The following is a 23,295-nucleotide window of genomic DNA, read 5'->3' on the forward strand; positions in this document are numbered from 1 at the left end:
GTAACTTTGGTCAACGAATTTTTGCCTTAGTTAACATGCTTTGAACACTTTAATACATCATTGCACTTGCATTTCCCAGTTCTGCATTTTAAAAGGCTTCTAACATTAATTCATTTACCAAAGTAGTTGTAATATAAGTATTCCACATTGTGGATTGCCCTTATATATGGGGGGGTGGGGAGCTTTATTTTAAAAATAGTCAGTGAGTATTCTTACAGTCTCATGACATTTTTGCTGGAACCATGAATACAGTTGTCTTTGGCATCTAGAACTATTTTTTAAAGTCCTGGTATAGTACATGCATTGATGAAGAGTTTGGAGAAGTATTCAGATAAAAGCTTTGAATATGAAGTTGTATTTCTAGCTGCATCTCTGTCTCTTTAATTTTACTAATAAATGCAATTTTTTGGTTTCCAATTTTTTTGCTTCTAAAAGGTCAATTGTTGGAATGACTATGTATAATCAAGCAACACAAGAGATTGCAAAGCCTTCAGAGCTGCTAACCAGTGTAAGAGCCTATATGACAGTCCTCCAGTCAATAGAAAATTATGTACAGATCGACATTACACGAGTATTTAACAATGTTCTGCTTCAGCAAACCCAGCATTTAGATAGTCACGGTGAGCCAACCATTACCAGTCTGTACACAAATTGGTAAGTAATTTTAAATGAGCACTTGTTACAATTTTTTTATGTTATTTTTATTCAATTGAAAATCTGGAATCGGAGAAGTGGAGTTGTTTGAAATTTGCTTAAGCTTCTTGCTTGACAGTTTCCTTCTCCTAATACCTGTTAAAAGCACTTTAAGATTTGCCTATTGTGAAATTCCCTTTCTATAGGGGGGGAGATGTAGATTAAGATACAGCTATCAGTTGAACTATGAAAGTAGTCTATAGGCTATGCTGTCCCTTGTCACACAAGTATACTTCATCTGTATAGAGTATCTATGACCATGTGTCTTTTCATCTAAAACTTTTTCCCTTTCTGATAAGGTATTTGGAAACTTTGCTACGGCAAGTCAGCAACGGTCACATAGCCTATTTTCCAGCCATGAAGGCATTTGTGAATTTGCCTACAGAAAGTGAATTAACATTTAATGCTGAGGAATACTCTGACATATCAGGTAAACTTTGATGTTTTTACTAATTGTGAGGGATAGTCGTTGTACGCTTGTGTAACTGGAGTAACAGCAATTCTTAGAGTGTTCTATTATAGAGAGCATTTGTTAACCTTCAGTGGTATTTTAAGAACATTTTGTTTGTGCTGCCTCTGTCTTGAGGGAGGTCACTTTTCCTATTTTTGGCCAAAGTAGGGTTGTTGCTTTTAAGCTAGAGAGAGGTGTATGATGTGTGGGTGACTGCTGCTTCAGTTCAATTACGGTACTAGTTCTTGTATCTACAGTTCTACTGTGTGGTAAAATAAATAGTTTTGCAATTAAAACGCCATTGCTAGATACATGATGGGCATCAAATAACTGAGGAAGGAATGTTTGAAGTAGAACAGTTTGTTTTATTTCTCAGAAATGAGAGCCCTTTCTGAACTTCTGGGACCATACGGCATGAAGTTCCTAAGTGAAAGTCTGATGTGGCACATTTCTTCACAGGTTGCTGAGCTTAAGGTAACCTTGGGAAACTGGTGGGTGGGAAGGCAGGTGGTTTTCTGTTTAAGCCTCCTTTAGGATATTTTATAGCTATGCTTCTGCATGCCATCTTTTTGAAATGACTGCATCAAACAAACTGATGAAGCTGTGAATTTTACTTTTATTGTGCAGTACATTTGTGTGTATCCCACATTCTTCAACAGCTGAATGAGCAGGACTTCATGCAGGCTCTGTTGATTTCTGTGTTTAGATACCCTGAGTTAGGAGTCAAATCTCTCCTCGAGTGGGAGGAGAAATGTTTTTCAAGATCTCCTGGCACTTGCAAAGCGCTTACCCAACTCTGTTGACTCTCAAGTGTGAAAATGTCATATATATCTTAGTCTGTAAGGACTTACCTTCTTTACCATTTGTGTTAGCATTTGTTGTTCAGTTTACATGGATGGGAGACTTGAGGTCTTTTTTCTTTGTTAGTTTTCCTTGGTGTTAGACATATCTTTCCCTCCAGCCTGAACAGTATCCATTTATTGTAAATGTCTATATTCTGATAAATAAGCCTGATACCTACAGCAACACAAACAAGCAATGAAGTTGGTGCCATGAAAAAACACTGGAAATATGGGCATGTCAAGGAAGCTAGCTGCATGTGTATTCAAAACAACGAACAATGACAGGGGAGGCACTTTGTGCCTGTGTAATTTAACTCTTTTCTGGAAAGAAGTTTTAATAAATTTAATAACATGTACTACTTTCCCAGGATAGTCATACTATTAAAATGTCACTAATTGGCATATATTTGCTTTTCATATGAGTTACTCCTTTAGTGTCATTTCCAAATTTCATTCCAAGTTGTTATTACATCTCATCATTTTCAATTTATTTAACCACTAATTGCAATAAGGGTTTTTTTGTAACTGTTCATGCGTGCTGTGTTTAAAAATACACATAAATACTTAAGAGATCTAAGGAACTTTCATTTTTTAATTCAACAACAATTTATTATTATTAGCATACCAGGCTTTTGAAAGTGTGTGTATTTTAATATATCCCATGTTACAGTTTCAGAGGTCTTGTTCTCTCTGCAAATGCTATGAATTTCAGTGCTGCTGAGTTGCTAGGATGTATGATGCCCTAAAAGATTTGAAGCCTTTTATTTGATGTCACAGCTTAAGGAGAGGGAGTGATCATCTTTCCAAGCTGCCGCAAGAGCGTGCAGCAACCCTGACCTGAGTGACCAGCCGGACAGGGTAGTTGATTCCTTATGCCCATTCCAGTCTTTGAGTTTTAGGATGAAACTTTCCAGGTGAGAATGCTGTGATTTTAAGGTTAAATTCTGCAACTCCTGGCTATGTACAACATGATATCTGTCACATTCAAGTAAAAAACAAAGCCATTGGGCAGATGTTTGTTAGTTGCTGCTGTGTTTGTCCGATTACTGTGGAGTTGTCATACTTCCTCAAAATCAGCATGATTGATATTGTAGCTCTGTGTATTTGTATTTTTTTTTTAAAAGTAACTTTAAATTGCCTCTGAGATGGTTTGTTTGTTTTCTGATACTGTTAAGGTTCAGCAGAACATAATGTAGATCCACATGCGCATGACCACATATTTGAAGGAAAAAAATTACGTAATAAAACGTTCATCTCTCTGGCTGAGATGCAGTTGGCTTAGCGAGAGAGGACTGAGAAACATCTGCGTTTGGGGGAAGGAGCAGAAAGAGGATAGAATGAGGGAATTTAAGTGTAAGGTTCAACATGCTTCCTTTGCTTCCCGCAGTGGGACCAGGTGTTGGTTTTATATCTGCAGTTTAAGACTGGGGCGAAGAGGGGAAGTTTGCCTCATTTAAGGAACTATTTGAACTGTATTCCAGCCTGTTCCTTTTAAATCTTAAACTAATGTGCTGGTTATTTTTTGTAAAGCTGGAAGCTTGACTCACTAACAATGTGCGTGGGCTATTGCCTTCAATCTTGCATTCTGGAGAGCTTTGAGGGAGTTTAAATGAAAATGTCACACATCTGCCAAGTTCTGATACATCGGTTGATTCAAAATTGACTGTCTTGATTTCAGTGCAAACCAGTCTTCCTTTGGCTTTCAGCATAGAAGTACATCTTGTGTGTCTTATGTGCGTGCACATGTGCACACATTCTTGGACGTACTTGGTTTCCTACATCTTGTATAGTTTATTTCTTTGCTTGCTTCTCACTAAAGGTAAGAGGAATGAAAGTGGGAAGACTGGGTGGATTATGGATAGACTTGAGCTTACGGAAATAACACGACCATGGCACAATGTAACTGAGTCTGAGAGGTCTAAGCTGTTGAATGGATCTGCTTTGCCCAGGCTACTTGACTAGGAGGTGGGAGTAGACGCAGGCCACCATTTATTTCATAGCAGCATTACAGTTTTAGTTGTATAGGTTTTTTCTCCTCCTTTGGTCATAGGAATATTTACCCTGAAATTTAATTTCCCTGCAGGTTTGTGTGTGAGGGATAAAATTTTATATAATATATCTTAAATTACGTTCCGGGCTTATAGCAGCCCACATGTCTGATGAATAGTATTTTTACCTGATCGCTCCTCATCGCTCCTTTTGTTTGTACTGCGTGGTAATTAAGATGGATTGGAATGCATCCACTTGAAAAATAAAACTACTAGTAGTCACTTTGGAAGACACCCCCAATCCAGATTATCTTGTTTTCTTCTTCCATCTTTTAGTTCTTTTCTACCTTGACAACGTTTACTGTACAAAGCACTAAATTAAGTCTCCTTGAAAAGAAAGGAAACACTTTCTTCATTTAATGTTCAGAAGCACACAAGATACCTAAATTTACTTAGCTGCGTTGTCCTCTACCTAAAGAGAGAACATAATCATATTTTCCATTTCTGAAATAAGGTACTTTGCATTCAAACTGCAAAAATATTTTTTTGTAAGAGTGAAGTACCTATTTCTGCTTCAAGAGAGCTTAAAAATATTACTTGGCACAACGTAAGTTCCTCAGATAGCAAGAAACCCTTTTTGGATTTGACATTTTATAGATGTGATTATGCAAACTCTGCAATTTAAATTTAAATCTGATCCATATTTGGAGCACGATTTCAGGAAAGTTATTACTTTTACCCTAATGCTAAAAGTTGCATGTATGAGAGCTGTTACAAATTAGAAACAGACACGCATTTTCTTTTCTTTTGGTCAAACTGACATAAAAATACCGCACTTGAGTTTAACTGTTTCAGGCTAAGGTGTTGGGACTTGAATGAATATCTTTGTTTTTATGTTATATTATAGTCAAAGAAAATTTCAAGTAAACTGCACCAAGATTTAACAATCTGATTCTTACACTCTTCATTCTATATTTCAATATTACCAACATTAAATTTCTAATCCTTACAGCATAACTAGTGAAAGGAGCAACCCAAAAGAATGGATTACTTAGTGAATTGCTTTTTTAATCATATATGTATACTTTTCTTATAAAAAGCTGAGTAGCATGCAGAGCTATTGTCTGTTTTTTACTGAGTTTTATTCTCTTCTTAAAAGAAGTTGTGCACATTGCTGAATATAAAAATAATGTTCCAAGGGGTGTCTAACTCTCTGCTTTTTGATTCAGAGCTTGCTTTTGTGTAGAGTAGTGCGTAGCGATAATACTGATACTGTAGTCCCGTTAAGAACATAGTGGGTACATCTGTATTCCATGAGTTTAGTTGCCTCTCTGCCAGACTGAGATATCCTAAACCACGCATTTGTCCTGTTAACATACTGCAATCTATAGCTGACCTGAATCCTTGCTTCTCTTTAGAAACTTGTAGTGGAGAATGTTGAAGTTCTAACACAAATGAGGACCAGCTTCGACAAGCCAGACCAGATGGCAGCACTCTTTAAAAGACTATCATGTGGGTAACTAGCAAGGTCCTACTAAAGATACAGAACTGTTTTTTTAATCTTTGTCTTCGTAAAGAAAATGAGACAAATTAATTTCTCTGTATTAAGTATACAGAAGCAGCAAAATATAGGTGAGCTCATACAAACTGATGATCTTTTAAAAATTTTCCAGTCTTCTCATGCACAGACAAAATGAGATTTCAGTGTTAATTAGTAGACGGGCACTATAGTAGTGATGAGCTTTGAGCATCTTTTTCAGGCATATATAGCTATTTCGCATAGCTATTAACAGCAGTAATCTGCAAACCAGGCACATAGCTGTAGAATACAGAACATGGGCTTTTTTGACACACGTTTCTGTTTTGATTCCATCACAGTGTAAATTACTGCATTCTTTGGAAGGATTTTTGCAGGTAATTAACTTGAGTAATTATTTTTAACAAAAATAATTGTTATAGAGAGACTTTTTTGGCCTCGAGAAAACATGGAACTAGTGTTAGCATCCAGTGTTGTCACCTGTGTGTAATGGGGTTCATTCCATGAAGTGGTTAACAGGATCGTCTTCTACTGAAAACCCCTTTGTCAACTGGGCTATAAAAACCTGCTTAAGCACTGTTTATTTCGGCTCTTTTGAGGAATGCTGTTGTTTTGGTACCTTGTGTTTTTCAGTATTTTGTTAAATGTTTTCTTTCTCTCTTTTGAAGAATTGAGCTTGTAAACATCAGTAGGGTTTTGCTCACTGTTGTTCTCATTTCTCTTCAGCTGTTGACAGTGTTTTGAAGAGAATGACCATTATTGGTGTTATCTTGTCGTTTCGGTCGTTGGCACAGGAAGCACTTAGAGATGTAAGAAATAACTGAATATGTTCTGAATAATTTTTATTGTATTTAATTTAATGGAATGATAGGGTATTTGAAGCTTTACCGTTCAGGAATGCTAACTCTTAAAAGGTTGGCATATGGGCAAAATAGCAATACTTGGTCATAACTGAACTTTAAATTGCAAGTTGGGGGTGAGGAATCTACTTTTTGAGTAGTGTTCAGAGAAATGTTACATTAAAATATACAAGTTTTGGTTTGAGCATGCCTCTCAATGTTTTCTGTCTTTTAGTACATTTTAAAAGCTTTCATTTCACTTTGTTTGCAAACGGCTTCATTTTGCATTTATTAGGCTTTAATGTCTTAAATCTACAAACTAATTCACATGCATAACATAAAACTTCATTTGAAAAAAAATTAGTAAGTCCAGTAGAATAATGGTAGTGTGTAGTTGATCATAAACATGGGAAGTACTCTCTCTCATTTTGGATGTGTTTGTGTCTCTTAGGTCTTATCCTACCACATTCCTTTCCTTGTAAGTTCCATCGAGGACTTTAAAGATCACATTCCAAGAGAGACTGACATGAAGGTAATGTTTGGCACAGAGGCTGATGGAGTCATTCTTGGAGCTTAATGAAAATATGTAAGGGGCAAGACTTTCATGCTTAGTGTGAAAAATCAAGAAACAAAGAACACCCTTTTTTTCCAAAGACCTAAGCAGATGTGCATCTGCAGCCTCCGCAGCCTCCTGATGTTCTGGGGAAAAAAAACCCAACCAACTTACAGGATATGGACAAGTCTCTATCTGCCTCTGATCACATTTGAGAACTTTTATGGAAAGAATTAAGAACAAAATTTATCAAGCGTTAAAACATGCTAAATGATAAAGGGAACAATACTGAGCTGCTTCATAGTGTGAGCAGTGTAACTGGTGAAACTAAATGTTTCAAGGACTCTGTGTACATGGTTGCAGCTCTATGCATGCACTAGCTACAAGTCTGATTTTGACCTTCAGTTGAAAATTCTTGTGAACCCACTCTCTGAAATGCTTGAAAAAAAGGTTAGCAGCTTAAATAAAGCCTTGCTTCTGGATGGTAGTATGTTTCCATCCAAGAACCCTTGTCAGTACATCACGTGGCTTTTGGACATGTATGCATAGTAGCTGCAGCCTAGCTGGTTTTCTGATCTCTTACTGCAGCGTGGAGCCTATAAAGGTTTGCCAGCTTGTTAATGGTATTGTGGTAATTTGATCTGCAGAAAATGTGTCGTGGGATATACATTGATTCAGTTTTACAGAAACAATTTTTAGAAATCTGCTCTTGAGCAAACTACAGTTTTTGAGGGCTGGAATATGTTGTTATTCCTGAACTTGAAGTTTACATTTTGCCATTTGCTCTTGAGGAAAGAAATTAAAGTTCTGTTGTGCATGAAGATTCACTAAATAAAAACCTTTTTTGAAGTACATTAAAAGAACAGTTCAGAGTCCATTATGGGGAGGTCTCATGATTTCAGGAGACACGGTTTAGCATTCTGTCTGAAAATGAATCAGAGGTTGCATGAAGAATATTATAAGTTAATGAAATTCCACACATATGCTATTTCACTTCAAAATATAATGACATGCTCTTTGAAACTTGCAATGCTGATAAACCAGCCATGAAATGTTTGATGTCCCAGAAAGCATTGAAATTCATACCACAATAGAAGAATTCTGAGGAAATGCTATGGAAAATTAACTTCAAGGATACTCGCTCATTATAAAAATTATATCAAAATGATGCAAGTTGCCTTTGCCCTTCTCAAGAAAAGCCTTTCTAAAATTCTCACCTATAATTACAGAGAAAATCATAACCACCAAAGCATCACGTTCCATTATTGAACTTGAGGAATTGGCATGCAGAAGAGATGAGATGGAAAGTTCACTGCTTACTTTGCTTGATCTTTCCAGAAGGCATCTTAAACCCTCTTGTATCAAAGGGGTGCTGAAAAACAGGATGGGGTAAAGGCTGCAACAGTAATCATTGAAGAGAATATTTTACCATTGCTATTTTTAAGCTGATGACAACAGATAATTTTAAACATCTCTGTGGATCTCTAAAGACATCACTGAACTTGTTTGTGTCAGCATATACGAGAAAGCATAGTACTTGGTGCCTCTCTTCTGGAAGTCGCTGGAGTACTTCGCAGTCACTGGCCCTTTACTGCTAAATAAAACCATGCTGAGGACTGTTCTCTGGCGCATGCCACGTAGCACCACGTAGTAGCCTCTGCTTCATGTAATATTTGGCTGTTGGCCTTCTCTGGGTCTGCTGTACTTCTGCTGTGATTCTTAAATATATCTATTTTGTGTGAGGTTTTTTTCCTGGTTCAGAGTGTCTGAAATAAATCCTAAGTGCTGTGGTGCAGCCCACCGTGCTGGTTTTCATATGATACCAGCTGTAGATGTCGTGTCTTGTGGTGTGGCATGGGGCCGTGTAGGGTTGTTTGAGAGTACATAGCTTGCCTGGATAATGTTGGAGGACCGTGCATGGAGGAGGAGACAAACCTGTGTAGTCTTGTCCATAGTGCCTACTGGGAATACTGGGAACTCTGATATGTGCTACCCCACAACTCTGCCAGAGCTTTGTCTTGAAAACAGCTTGTTGGAAGGGCCGGGACTGTACTGTGAGCCTGCTAACAATTAAGCCCTGTGGACAGTCAGCAGCTCATTGTCTGAGCTTTCTCCTGGCCTTGTCACATATGGCAGTGCACTTGTAAGCAACAAAAGCTTCTTTTGGGACAATAAGGCAGAATTTCTTTTTTTCTTAAATGAAGGCGTGTCAACAGACAGATCTTTACAAGGCTTTGTACAGTGGATTGGGACAGTTGCCCAATTGGGCATATTTTAGGACATAATAACACAGTAATTTCCTGTGTACTGAATTTACCAAGCAAAGCATAAATAGCTCTAAAGTTGTTGATGAAATAAATACTTGTTGATGAAATGATATTTTTATTTTAGTATCCCTGAAAGTTATGATTTGGGGTGATGGGCAAAATGGGGATTTATTCTCCTTTGATTTGGTTATTTTTAATATTAAACTGTTGGGATATCTATACAGACTTTCAGAAACAGGCTTGCATTTGTTCCACTATTACTCTTTAACCAGTTTGTTGTGATCCAGCTTCCATTCAGATGCTCTCTAATTCTTTTAATGCAGGACTGGACCCAAGCTAATACTGTATGATAGCACTGTGCGAACAACATTGTAGGCTTTTCATATGAGAAATTGCCCTCGGGTAGCCAGGCTGGAGCACACGAATAAGGATAGTCTGCACAATATCCCCTGTGTGCAGCTGACCCGCTATATAAGAATTTATGGGCAAAGTGTAAAACTTCTCAAATATTAATGTCAGTAAGACACATTGCTAGCATTTCCCATAGTCCTTTGTATTTGGCATAAGCCTACTTATGCATAGATTCATCTAAACTGCAGCTTCAGATTCTTTGCCCAAAATGTAAGTTGGGGAAGGAGAGAACAACTGCGTTGAATGTTTGTTAATGGCAATAAAAAATACAGCCTGGGACAGGCTGGAAAATGGAATACATTTCAAGATGCTCTTAGTTCCTCCAAGTGTTAGGGCCACTTACAGGTCTAATTTATGGCAGTTGGAATCACTGGACACTGAATCTGTATCAAATTTGAGTGCCATCAAATTTCTGCCTTACTGTAACATTTCACCAGATAGTAACGTTTGGCTTTTGTCTAAAAATGCTGTATTTGCAGATGTTAGCTGATACTTTAGATTTGGTGGAGAAAATCTGTTAGTTTCTTTTGAACAGTGAAGAGAGATGTAAAAACAGATAATTGGAAGTTGGGATGTTTGCTTTGGAGGTAATGTAGAAAAGTATACAAGCTTTGTTTGGCTTGACAAAAGAAATTATAATCTAGCACACAAAGTACTGACCCAGCTGTTCAATGTAGGTTAGAAACAAACAAAAATCTAGAGTCTTTTTATCTTGTTTTAGCCAAGTTTCTGAAAATCTTTAGTGCCTCAAACTCCACTATGAACATTTTAAACGTGACAGCAAAACTTGTGTTTCATCATGTTTACACAAAAAGCATTCAACGTTGGCTTTTCTGTAATTATCTTTCTTCTGCTCCTCAGGTCGCAATGAATGTATATGAACTGTCATCAGCTGCTGGATTGCCTTGTGAGATTGATCCTGCCTTGGTCGTAGCACTGTCTTCCCAAAAATCAGGTAAGAAGTTACAACTTAAAAATAAATAGAGCAAATAAATAGGAGGAGTAAAAAAAATAAATGCACCCAGGCATGGAAGTATTTAAAGTGCTAGGAGGAGACTTCTATATCTTGGATCATTTGGTGAACTCCATAAATGGCATAAGAACATGAATTATTTGTGCCTGCTGCCTACTGATGTGTTAGCCTGAGAATCTTTTCAACCACATATGAATGCACTTGTTGACCTAGAAAAGAAAAACGAGTAGATGTTCACGGAGTTAACAAGTAGATGTTGAAGGAGTTTAAAAGCTAGTGGTGAAAGCTGCTGTAATTTAAGCACAATGAAAATAGGACTCTTGTGAACAACTACGGACATGTTCAGTTCTATTGTACAGGTCTGTAACAAATCTGTCGTGTAAGAGGCATTAGGAGCTGAAATGCCAGCTGAATGCATTTCATGAGTTTCACAACATTGCATTACCAGTGTGTTACACAAGTGTTAACATGGAGCTTACAAGGGGAAACGTGATAAAATAAACATGTTAATGTTCTAATATGTATAGTGCTTCCTCTTACTTGCTTTAAAGCACCACTGTTTACACTTTTCAATTTTGTTTACTCTGGCAGGTTCGAAGGCGTGTATTAAGAGTCTTCAAGTGCTTTTTGACAGTCTTCAGCTTCTTTCCCTATCCTCCTTACTGAGCACTTTATTGCTTCTCCCCCCGCCCCCCGTGTGTAATGGATAGTTAATGTTATAATCAGATTGTGAATATTTTAAATGCTACCCAAGTATTTTTTTCTTGCTTTAATAGTAGGTTTTTTGGGATGGGAAAATACAGCTAATTCCAAAGGGCATTTGAATATTCTAACTTAAGTGACAAGCACAATTTCTTTGTGTACCTTAAAACAAATACACTTTTTTTAATATACATTATATGTGTAATATACATAGATATATCTTTGGAAGATGACTAGTATCTGAAATGGCATTTTTAAATAGGTTCTTTCCACTGTGGTGCAGCTGTGAAATGTTTAAGCTGGGTGAACAAGACAGGGAATTTCTGTATATTTTCATGATTAGTTAAGTTCTTGTATTTTGATTTTTACCTTTGCAGTTTGAAGTATTTTGCTCTTAGTAATTCAGTTTGTACAGATAAAAGTACTGTTTTTCACCAACTGTTGACTTTTTTTAAACAAATCTTCTGTTAATGTGTGGTGATGCTGCTATTTTTGAAAACGTAAGGTTTTAGTGTGAATTGAGGTGAGTGCACATCAACTCCTGCTCATTTACCAAAGGGAGGGTGCTCTCTTCACCTCAGAGCAATAACTGGATTTACAGCAGCATGCAAAAATACTATTCTGCTCAGAATATTAGAGTCTTAGTAACTAAACGGTTAGAAGTGATAGGGTTGGCAGTGGCTTGCCTTCATTCTTATAGATGACAAACTGGACATTTTGAAGCTCCACCCTGTATCTTTTGGCAAGACTGACATAATATTCCTCCTTTCACAGTACAGACATTGAGTTTGTTGTTGATGGGTTTAAATTTCAGTTTGGTCAAACATTTTATGTTCTAAACTACCTGCAGTTGAAAGAAATACTTTAAGATGACGTCTTTAATTAAAAAACTTTGGTTTTGTTTTTTAGAAAACATTAGTCCAGAAGAAGAATATAAAATTGCTTGCCTTCTCATGGTCTTCGTTGCAGTCTCCTTGCCAACTTTGGCTAGTAATGTGATGTCTCAGTATAGCCCTGCCATTGAAGGTAATGTAGAGTCAGCTAAATAATGACTGTGAATGTTTTCTTCATAATAGTCCTGGTAGTTTTCTTGAATATTTTTGCTTTAAATACTTACTTACATTCTGTAGTGAACAAAATTTAAAAATCAGTTAGCCCTAATCCAGGAAAGTTTTCTGAAAGTTACTTTAAAAGTGTTTACTTAACTCTGTTTGAGATAACTTTCTATGAAAAATGAGTCTTCTACTTGAGATTTTAAGAACCGTTCAGATACTGTAGGGGGCAATCTTGTCCTAATACGTGGAACTGCTAGAGCATACGTTCCACATTAATTAACGTGAGACTTGTTATGTAACTACTATAGATGTTTTAGTAATCTTTACATTGGCTTTGGGCCACTCATACAAGGTGTCTTTTCTATATTTAATATGCTGTTCATATTACTAAGCATAAAGTTTTGAAAACAGTCTGGAAGGTGTAAACTGTGAACAGAATTATATCCTACGCTGTAGTTCAACTTTCTTATTTAAAAAAAAAAAAAATCTTTGCCTCAAGGAAATTCTTTGCATGTAATCCACCAAAAAAAGTTCTCTTTCAGACAAAATTAGGTTGGAGGGAAAAAAAAAAGAAGACTGACAAAACTGTTCCAACACACACAAAAGTCACCTTTTAGCTGTTCAAGCTATTTCCTTTGTGATGTGTAGCATGGCTCACATGAAAGACTTATGTTTATTCTGCATCCATTTACTGGGTACAGCGTGTTTTTTCTACTCTTCTTTTATTTTTTTTTTAAAGTTGCATTATTTTTAATCTGGTCAAAATTTCACTCACTAAGAATGTCTAAACTGACTTCTGAAGATGTAAAGTTCTAGGAAAAGACCAAAAATTCTGAAAGCGTTTTGCATCACTCAGTATAGTATGCAGATCACATCTTTTTGAGACACCCAAGATTGTTGTTTTAAATTGGGTTAATTAACGTTCCCTTCAGTGTTGAAAGATGAAGGAATTTATTAACTCTAGTTTCATTTTAAACAGGTAGTGTAGCCTTTTGCCAGTTGTGAAAAAGTTGGATAAATCTCTGATGCAATGAGCAGAACTTGAACATTGATTTGAAGTTATGAATTTTAAAGTTAACAGCTTTTCTGATGAATAGGGAAAACAATCTGTAACCCGCAGAGTTGCTACATGTTATCTGCTATGTTATCTCATAGTATTTCTACAGCTTTTTGAAAGCTTTTTCACAGTCATGATGGCTGAATGAAATTCTCAGAATATAGGCAAGAGCAGGGAGTATTAAATGCGATTGGTGAGGGGCACGGGTAGAAACTTGCTTGTTAAAGGGACAGTCAGGTTGGTTCTCTTAACTTAGTCCAAATGAACTTGCTCATGTGTCTTTAAGACCACATCTCTTGAATATTACTCGTTTATAGTTTCGTAAAAGAAACCCTCAGAAAGCACTTGCTGCTACCAGTTTCTCCTTTGAAAGCAGCTTACCTGCTGTGGAGTCTCAAAACTTACACTGCTTGCAAGGGGGACAGTACTAACAGTTTTTAATGGTGATTATATTTTCAAATTCTGCCCCTCTGCAAATCTATTTCTAAGAACGTGAGTCAGGCTAACTAGAGGTTCTTCAGCAGGTTAGAGCTCATGTAGGTTTGCCTCCCTCAAACTCCCCTTTCTTCCAAGGACCCTCTTAGTCCTCAGGGCCTTAGCAGGCTCAAACAACAGATCATTCTATCTTCTGCCAGTTTTATATCATGTAGCTTAAATATTCCAGTTTCTGTGATTTCGTTTACATTCAGTAACTCTTAACGTGAAGTCAGACAAAGCCTGTTTCACACTGTGTTCCTAAAGTAGGTACAGTTAATAAGATCTCGTAAAACTGTGGCTGGAGAGAAGTTACATCTAGAAATCAAATAAACCCGTATTAGGAGTTGCTACTGATTTTATGAGATGTGCCCTATGTATTATGTAATTCTTTACTGAGTGGGCTCTTTTTTTATTGCAAGGAAAAGAGTCTGGCAAAAGGAATATATAAAATATGTTCACTCTACAAAAATAACTGAACAAACGGAATACACCTTGTCAGTCCTGCCTTCCTTGTATAATACTGTTTTTCCTTGTGTTCTGCCCTTATTGTAGAACATCTGGCTTTAGCCACTTAATATAGATGCTATTTCCAGAATGAGAACTTAATAAATGCTGCTTTTTATGAAGTAAATTCCCTGGACAAATCCTGAATTTATCCATCAACAAGTCACAGATTTGAAGGAGTTTCAGCTTTCTAAGCTGGCAAGACATACCTCCCAAATACAGACAGTTCTTGGACAGCTTTAGCAATGTCTGCGTTCTCTCTGCCTACTTCAAGATCAAGCCTGTTTCTTCCATTAGCTCCAGATAAAGGCTTAGACTCTTAACAGACCTTTATTTTTGTTCCCAGGAAGAAACCTGAACTGCTAGTCAAATATCAGGCTAGAGGATTAATTTGTCGTCTAGAGGCTAGAATAGAACACTAGGCAGCAAGAGACACAGCCTTTTCTAAATACTTGAAACCTGTTGCAGGTTGGAAGACAACAATTGGTCAGCTCATTTCCCTTGCTGATGCTTTTTATACAGTCTCTGAGACATAAAAATGAAGTCACCTCAAAAAATCAAGCCACTTCAAAAACAAATATAAACTTAAATCAGCAGAATTAAGCAGAACAGATGTTCTTGACGACTGTTCAAGGAAAGTGGTCATCTGTTCTTTTCTTGGACTAGCCTATTCATGCAGCAATATTTAATTGAAAAACAGAAGACAGAGTAGGACTATCAACTGGGGGGGGCCTGCTGGTGGAGATACACAGAGATCTTTGCTGGGACCTACTAGTCAGCATATTCATAGACCACTCAGAAGGAGGGTGAAGAGTGAGGTGAGAAAATTTTGATATCGTGAAGTTATTGAGGATATTAGAGGAGTAAAGAGCTGCAGATAGGTATTACGATGCTGAGTAAATTGTGCAATAAAATGACAGCTAAAATTCATTTTCAGTAAGAATAGTGATATGCATAGGGGAAAAAAAGAGACTTTTTTTTATGTGGAATGATGGGGTCTAGCTGACCTTGCTGTTCGGGCATGATCTTGGAGTTACGATAAATGACTGAAGGAAAAATGAGCTCAGTGCTCAGCAATGGTCAAAAAGAATTGGGAAGAATCAGTAGTGTTTGCATGCTTGTATGCTTCTTAACTGCTTCGAGACCACCTCCTTTTCATATGATAGCATTTTGCCAAGATACTTGCCGAGGTGTCTATTAATTTTGTTTTAAAGTGGTAGATTTGATGTAATTTGCCTAGAAGAGATTAGAGGCTTACTGAGGAGCAGGTCTGCTTTCTTTGAGAACTGGTGTCACTTAATCACCTTCCAGGCCTCTGAAGCCTGGGGGAATTTTAGGCAAGATGTTACGTACAGCAATTAGCAATTTGGCAGTTTTGTTCTTGAGTTCCTGTAGATCTCTTGGGTGAATGCTATCTGGGCAGAACGACTTGTTCGTTTACACAGAGGGGAGGAAAATAGCCAATTAACTTGAAAAAAAATTCTGCTTGCACATGTCTTTTTAACCTAGTCAAGTGGTAATACTCTCAGGTTTTGTAGAAGCCAAGTAAACTTCCAGTATATTGTGTTTGCTTATTTCTAAAAGCCATGGGGATCTTTGTCAGGTGGTTGTGACCATTATAGCATTCAGAAGGGAGATTGGTACTTCTGTTGGCTTTCCTGATGCCAAGTTCAAAGTACCAGTACTTTGCTCCTGTTGTGTAAGATGCTAAGAGTTGATCTTTCATTGTGACAAATCTGTTTACTCTTTGGTGATATTTTCCAAAGAATACTGTCATTTTCAAACATGATGCTGAGGTAATTTGTATATGTTTTTGTTTAGGGCATTGCAACAACATTCATTGCTTGGCAAAAGCTATCAACCAGATTGCTGCAGCTTTATTTACCATCCACAAGGGAAGCATTGAAGACCGTCTTAAAGAATTTTTGGCCGTATGTATAACAACTTCATTTCTAGAGCTAGCTCCTCTAAAAAGAGGGGAATCCTCACCTCTTAATGCCCCTCAGTCCGTTTTTATACATAGTCTAGCTTGTGCAGTACTGTTACTAAATTGTGAATGTGTCACTGCAAGTGTTACCTTTACAGCGGCAACCAGCCATGAGTGACCTTAATCAGGGGGGCGTACTATAAAGATTTAGATAAGTACAGATGACTATTGATTAACCAATACTTATTCCAATAGCAATATTGCTTCATAATGCTTGTAATATTACTTATTTCCCTGTAGTTATAGATTGCAGAGAAACTAAAGTTGCTGTATAATACATACAGTGTTGATTTTGATATTAATTTGGGGTGCAATGCAATTGATTTCATATAAATCTGGTGGACAAGAGAGAAAAGCATATTGATAATACAAGTCTATATGTAGATTAAATTAATAGTAGTACTTTAGCAATAGTCAGCTGTGTGTGATGTTGGAAGGTAACAGTAGCAAATCAGTACAAGTGTCATCATTTTTTTTTTTTTCAGTATAATGTTTAGTATTTTAGCACATATCATCTCTTACTTTGTGTGGCCCATGACTGGAAAAAGAAATGTGCAATGCATATAAAATCAAGATTCTGGCTAGCAGACTTTCTGGTGATGCGTTGGACTCTTTAGTTTAGTTTACTTTGTCAAAGAAGGTAACTCCAGAGCAGTTTGAGTTGTACCTTTTGACATGTCTGCCCTTCTTAAACAGCAAGTGTCTGATAGCGGTATGTTACAGGGCTATTAGGGGAGAGGAATTTTTGTGCTTCAGAGTAGGCTGAAGATCAAAGCTTCTGAAATCCTTAGTGATGCATAGAAAAAAAAATCAAAAGCCCTCAGGTAGTGGTGGTGATGCGTTTTAAATACGTTTTGGTGTGCTGCCCCAAGTAGAAATAGGGTTTTTAAAGTGGCTCTCAATTAGCTGATACTTGAAGGGAAACCAAAGGCTAAAATGGCAGCTTCACTTGAATTTTTTAAAATTACTACTGATTTTGAGTGATTCTTGATTTTTGCTGTTTGGCCTTGAAATAGGAAAAACTATCTCTTCCCCCTCCCCGTATTTTAGGTGCTTTACACACTTAATGGCGGTGGGATAATGGTAACTTTCTGTAACTAGAAGTCCACAGAAACACTTTTTTTCTTTTTTCTTTTTTTTTTTTTCCTTAAAAGGATCTTTCATTTCTGGAAGTTCATTGCATTTTGTAAAACAGAAAAAACCTTTGGCCATTGACCTTGTCTAATGCAACTGCTGGCTGTAAAAGATGAAAGAGAAATGGTTGTGTCAAGTTGCATACATTTGACAAGTGAAGGAAACCAGTATAGTTTCATGTGATAAAAACACTTTTGGTATGAGGTTTGCATTTTTTTAGTGTTTATGAACTGGTTTCAGACCACTACTTTTACTTCACAGACCATGACTTGATGGTTCAGATATTTTGATTATCTTTCTTTTCTAACACCTTTTATATATCACTTACTATTAGTCTGAAAGAAAAACATTTCTCTTAAGCAGAAAAGGTACTGCTGGGGATGATCTGCTTTCCTGTCAAAATTAATTAAATACAGAAAAAACTTACTAGGTTATTTAATACTGATGAGTGTTTGCTAAGATTACCTTGAAGTATGCACATTCACTTTATATTACAAATTGATTAATGACAGAATTTGTTCAGGAGGAAGCTTGATTTAGATTTTAAAGTTAACATTTTAAGTTAAAATCCATTTCTGGTAAATATGTGGTTTAGGCACGTTGCCATTGCTTGGTGTGAAGGCATAAATGATGGTTGTGCATCCGAAAGTTGAAAAGAGGTTTTTTTTCCCCAATTTCTGTAAGGTGTTAAAACATGGATTATTAATGCATCTGCAAATTAAGTATTTTACTGTATTCTGTCATCCTGAGCTTGTAAATATCTAAATACATGTTATAAGTTTCTAGGATATCTTATAAAACTAGTATTGTAGGGTTGCTTATGGTCTGATAAAATAGTAGTCATTTACGTTTAGGATGACATTTCTTCAATTAAAAATAGAGTTTAGGAAGTAGAACTTAATTTGTCCTTCTATTGCACAATGGATATAACTTCAAACAATAAAAATTCCGGTCATTTTAAATCTTGCCAATATGCAGTATGTTTATATGCATTTTGGGAAGGACAGAGAAAGCGAGATGTTGATCCCATGGAAGTTCTGTCATTAATTTCAGTAGACTTTATAATGGTCAACCAACGATTACAACCAAGAGTTCTTTGCAATAAATTAATTCACTTCTTGTATTAAAATAGTACATACTGCTTACTACATACTGTTAGAAATAAAAATGTCTCTCTGAGACTTAAGGCCAGTGATGGTTCACGTGTTCAGGATTACCTACTTTCCTTTGTATTTTTTAGTACACCATAGTGTTTTGGCTAGGATATTGATTTCTTCAGAAAAGTTTTGTGTCTCTGTGTGTATAGCAAAATAGCAGAAGTCGATCAATGCGTTGTTTTATTTATTGCTTTTAAATGCTCATTTTTATGTAGCTTGCATCATCTAGTCTACTGAAGATTGGCCAGGAGACGGACAAAACTACTACAAGGAACAGAGAATCTGTTTACCTACTACTAGACATGGTAAGCTTTTGTCTATTTTATGTGTTACTTAAGGAATAGGCTCCACATGGTGTCATTTAACAAGGGGATTTTGGGTGTCACGTTGTGTGTTGTAGCTCATCGACCAGTGGAAATAATTTTTTGTCATTCTTCCTCGCATTCTAATGTTGGAAATTAATTTTTTTCATCCCCCCAACACACACACACACATTTTTACTATCATCCTTTGTTGCCTAGAATATTATATTACATTGTTCAAATCACTTTCATTGATCTTTTGGCACATACAATATTAAAATGAAATTTCACATTAAAGAATCACTGTTCATAGTGTGTGGGAGAAATGCTCTCTGCTCAGAGATTTTCCTTTTAGTATTCTGTATCTTTTGGAAGTGGCAGGAGTGCTACGTGACTATATATAAAGGAAAGCTAAGTGACTAGCTTTGAGAAGTGGTCAGTTTATAGCAACGTGTTTCTCCCCAGTGTTTAAACTTTGTAGTATTTCTTTTTGCTGTGAAATATGTGAGCGTTGTTGTGGTGCAGACCAGAAGTATCTCCATGAAATAGATTAGCAGCAGCAGGCAGCAGCAGTTGTTCTGCAAAACCTTGTGCTTCTGGTATTTTTCAGATTGTGCAGGAGTCTCCGTTCCTGACAATGGATCTCTTGGAGTCTTGTTTCCCTTACGTCTTGCTGAGAAATGCATACCATGCTGTCTACAAACAAAGCGTCACATCCTCTGCCTAAGTATCTACTTACTGGAGATAAGACATAGCACGCATCTGTGTGGCCTCAGTTTTATCTGTAAACTGTGGAGCTATTTTACTTTATGGCCTGATGAACAGTTTTGTGGATTATAAACTTTTTCCATGAAGTTGTATTTCTGATCAGTGGTTTCTTAATATGGTTGTACTACAATATAAGCTTGGTTGATTTTAGGTTGCACATTCATGGAAAATATTTTTTCTCGTTTTTTCCTTTTTTTTTTTTTTTTTTTTTACTTTAGAGCATCAGTTACGTTTTAAAAAAATACTACTTCTGCTATATGTTTTTTGATATTGATCATGCAAAACAAAAATTGCTCGTTTATTTCCCAGAAGAAAAATGTATTTAGTGATTATTTTAGATAGTGTAGCTTTCATCTGTGTGTAAATTATTTCATATAGGGAGAGTTATAATCTTGTACCTATTGTTCTTATTGAAAACAAATATTGGATGTGCATTTCTGTGAAGTAATTACAGCATTTCTAGTTTTATTTTGAAACATTCACCGATCTACATACTATGACACTGTCTAACATTAAAAATGTTATAGGACTGCTTATCCTTCAGACAGCAATCCTCTCCCGATACTCTTAAACAACAGCAAGTGGTGTTGTTTGTATAAAGCATAGTGGAAATTTTTTTTAAACTAACTTCTGTGGTGCCCTGTTGGCATTAACACTACCATTGTACCCTGCTGTATAATAAACATTCTTACACATTTATCACATGTTGATAAAATGTTAGCCCTTAACCACTTTTTATATGTTTTAAATTTTTGAAATTCAAGTGTACCTTCCATAACATACAATAAACACTAGACTGTATTATCTGTAGGTGAATTATTTTTAATATAAATGTTATCCTAGTATTTTAAGCTTAAACTGTGCTGTTGTGCATTGATTTACATCTCACAGTTCATTAAATATCAATCCTTAGAGCTTTTATGTGAAGATTTCTTTTAATCCTTCACCTTTTGGCTTCTGCGATAGTGAATCTTGTAAAAAGTTGGAAGGAGGAATTAAAAACAATGTAAAAAGTGTCAGTTTAGTGCCATTATCCTTTATATCTTAATTTTACATAATAAAGTGAGAAAAGCATTTATATAGTACGTTGCGATGCCAGTTGTACCCATAGAAATAAGTGTATTGTTAAAATATAAAACTTGAAATAATCATAATCAAACGATAGTGTGTTGCTAAAACCATAACATCAGACATTACTGAGACAGACGTATAATAGGCCTTTTTTTATCAATCGTGCACATTGGCACGCAGGATAGCATCGGCTCATTTAGCCTGAAAGCTGACCAGATGGTTGTGCTCTTTAATCCACAGCATATAAAAGCTATGTGTTTCTCAACAGGCTCTGGACATTGTATAGAGCCCTCGTTCTTGATGCAACTTCTGTGCATGCTGGTAACATTTTCTATTATGAAAGAGCTGTTGTGTGCTCGGTTACAATAGCTTCCTCTGTCCAGAGGAAAAAAGTACTGGAATAAAATTGTCCTAAGGAGGTAAGACAGTACATCTATATTTTTCCTAATTATGCATTTTATGTTATAACCATGGAACTGTTTTTAAATTGGTAATTTAGAACCATAATGAATAAGTTCGTTCATAAAGAGGTTAGGTTGAATGCGAGACTTGAGAGTTCTATTCTGTAATATTTATAGTCTAATTCATTCAAATGTCTTGATTTTAATTAAGATTTTTGATTGTAATGTAGCCTCTCTGTGGAAAAATAATGCCTGTTTTCAAGACTGACTTGAAAAACTCGAGTTTAAGAAATAACCTATTTTGTGTCTTTAATCTTTTTAAGTACAAAGCAATTGTATTTGGTTGTCTACCTTGGATCCCTGTCAGCTTTCCCCTGTCTGAGGTGTTACTGAACTAGGCCTAGAAAATAGGTAATCTCTGACGAACGGATAACGAGTGCAGTGTCTCTGCCAGAAGCTACTTCTGACGCAGTTGGATTAGATGTAGTTGTGAACGTTTTAGACTCGGTGGTTTCTGTGGGAGCCCTTACATGATAGTGCTGTGCTGTCTGGCACACAAATGCCTGAGATGATGCCTTTTTAACTACCCTTCCTGCAAGAACTCGCAGCAAGCTCAGAACCCAAAGAATGGGGAAATTGGGGAAGAAGTATGTGGACTCATCCATCTATTGTTTGGTTTTGGGTAGGGGTGGGAGGGTGTCTGTACTTTGTTCTTGCTTGCTGTATTTCTGTTACTTCTGGTTTCAGCTGAGCTGCCACAAAGCTGCAGAGCACATCAAGCGTAGGCTTCAAGTGCAGCTTGTGTCCATGTACTACACAAACCGTGTTGAACCAAGTTTCTTTGGGGAAGAAGGTAGAGGAGGAATTCTTCCTCTGGAGCCAGCAACACCATGTCCGCAACTTAGTAAGTTCAGCTGTTGACATTGTCTATTGAGTCATCTCAGGTGGCCTTTTGTGCATTTCCAGAAGTGTAATTCCTGGAGCATGAAACACAGACTGCTGAGCTGGTCCCATATGGAGCCAGTTTGGATCAAATGTCTAATTCGCGGGGGAGGGCTCTGCCTCATGCGAGAGAGAGCATGGGAGAAGAATGTCCTGTTGCTGCCCAGAAAACTGTTTTTATAGTTTAAAAAGACGTGTCCCCCAGGACTAAAGATCACCATTGAAAAACAGGGCTATTTGTTTTCTAGATAGAAAAAGGAATTGGTAACTGAACTTGATACTTGGAGTAAACTAGTTTTGGTGCACTGAAGAGTGGCATTCTCTCCAGAAAATGTTGAAATGAGGCTGGTGATTTGAGGAAAGATATGAGGCTTCTTCATCAGGTCATCATGGGCTTATATGACTTCAGAGCTTATTCATTCCAGAATCAAGAATTCTCAACCATAAGTAAATATACCTTGCCTCTAAACTGTATTTTTCCCAAGAGTTTCCCTGGTCCTGGGATTCAGCATTGTGATTCATACTAAAAAGTGAACTCTCTTGCTTACCAGTAACTATTATAAATTCTGTAAGTTTGGGTATGTCTGAACTAATGCTGTAACATTTTTTTGGTGAATCACTCCATCAAGCTGAACCAAACTCCAAGCTAGGTTTATAGGTATAGCCAGTTATCCTGTTGAATCAGTAAAAGTTTTTTAGCCATAGGCTTCAAATTGTTTTTATATTCAAATACAAGCATCTTTTAACTCCCTGATACATTTTGAATACTATCAAAGTAATTTATTGTAGTTGTATTCACTGCTAAACTTGGCTGCTAAATTAAGGACTGAAGGAATACAGGGAAACTGCTTCTGTTTCAATTCTTGTGGCTAGCTCTGATATACTGGCACAGCTGGCTGTGCAAAGCAAGGTAATTTAAATGACAACTACACACATTTGATTTGGTTTCATGGATGAGGACCACTGTTTTCAGTGTTGTCAAGTAACTAGTTTTCAAGAAATACTTAAGTTCTGCCTATTTTTTTCTTTATTTTTAATAATTTTTATGATAAATGTAAATGTTCCTCTGAAATGACAAAAGTTTTTTACTTGACTTGACCACTCCTTGTATGCTTTTACTATTCATCATGTTATAAAGTCTGTAAATATTTGTACAAACACATAACAAAATCAGAACGGCCCCC

General features: G+C 36.6%; 1 protein-coding gene across 2 annotated transcripts in view; it reads left to right on the top strand.

The window, feature by feature from the left end:
• Nucleotides 1-20,461, top strand: part of NCKAP1 (NCK associated protein 1) — a gene marked incomplete at its 5' end in the record, with an annotated part of 61,611 nt that extends 41,150 nt beyond the window's left edge. For both annotated transcript variants that reach the window (XM_082001542.1, XM_082001543.1), the window contains 11 exons: nt 436-654; nt 993-1,123; nt 1,521-1,618; nt 5,393-5,486; nt 6,238-6,320; nt 6,802-6,882; nt 10,443-10,536; nt 12,166-12,282; nt 16,171-16,280; nt 18,843-18,932; nt 19,540-20,461. In XM_082001542.1, the coding sequence (XP_081857668.1) occupies nt 436-654; nt 993-1,123; nt 1,521-1,618; nt 5,393-5,486; nt 6,238-6,320; nt 6,802-6,882; nt 10,443-10,536; nt 12,166-12,282; nt 16,171-16,280; nt 18,843-18,932; nt 19,540-19,656 (1,234 nt within the window). In that variant the 3' untranslated portion in view covers nt 19,657-20,461. The remainder of the gene's footprint in view (nt 1-435; nt 655-992; nt 1,124-1,520; nt 1,619-5,392; nt 5,487-6,237; nt 6,321-6,801; nt 6,883-10,442; nt 10,537-12,165; nt 12,283-16,170; nt 16,281-18,842; nt 18,933-19,539) is intronic.
• Nucleotides 20,462-23,295: the final 2,834 nt, after the last annotated feature.

Source organism: Phaethon aethereus (genome assembly GCF_964289735.1).
Source record: "Phaethon aethereus genome assembly, chromosome: 6".
In the NCBI taxonomy this organism is placed as follows: Eukaryota; Metazoa; Chordata; class Aves; order Phaethontiformes; family Phaethontidae; genus Phaethon; species Phaethon aethereus.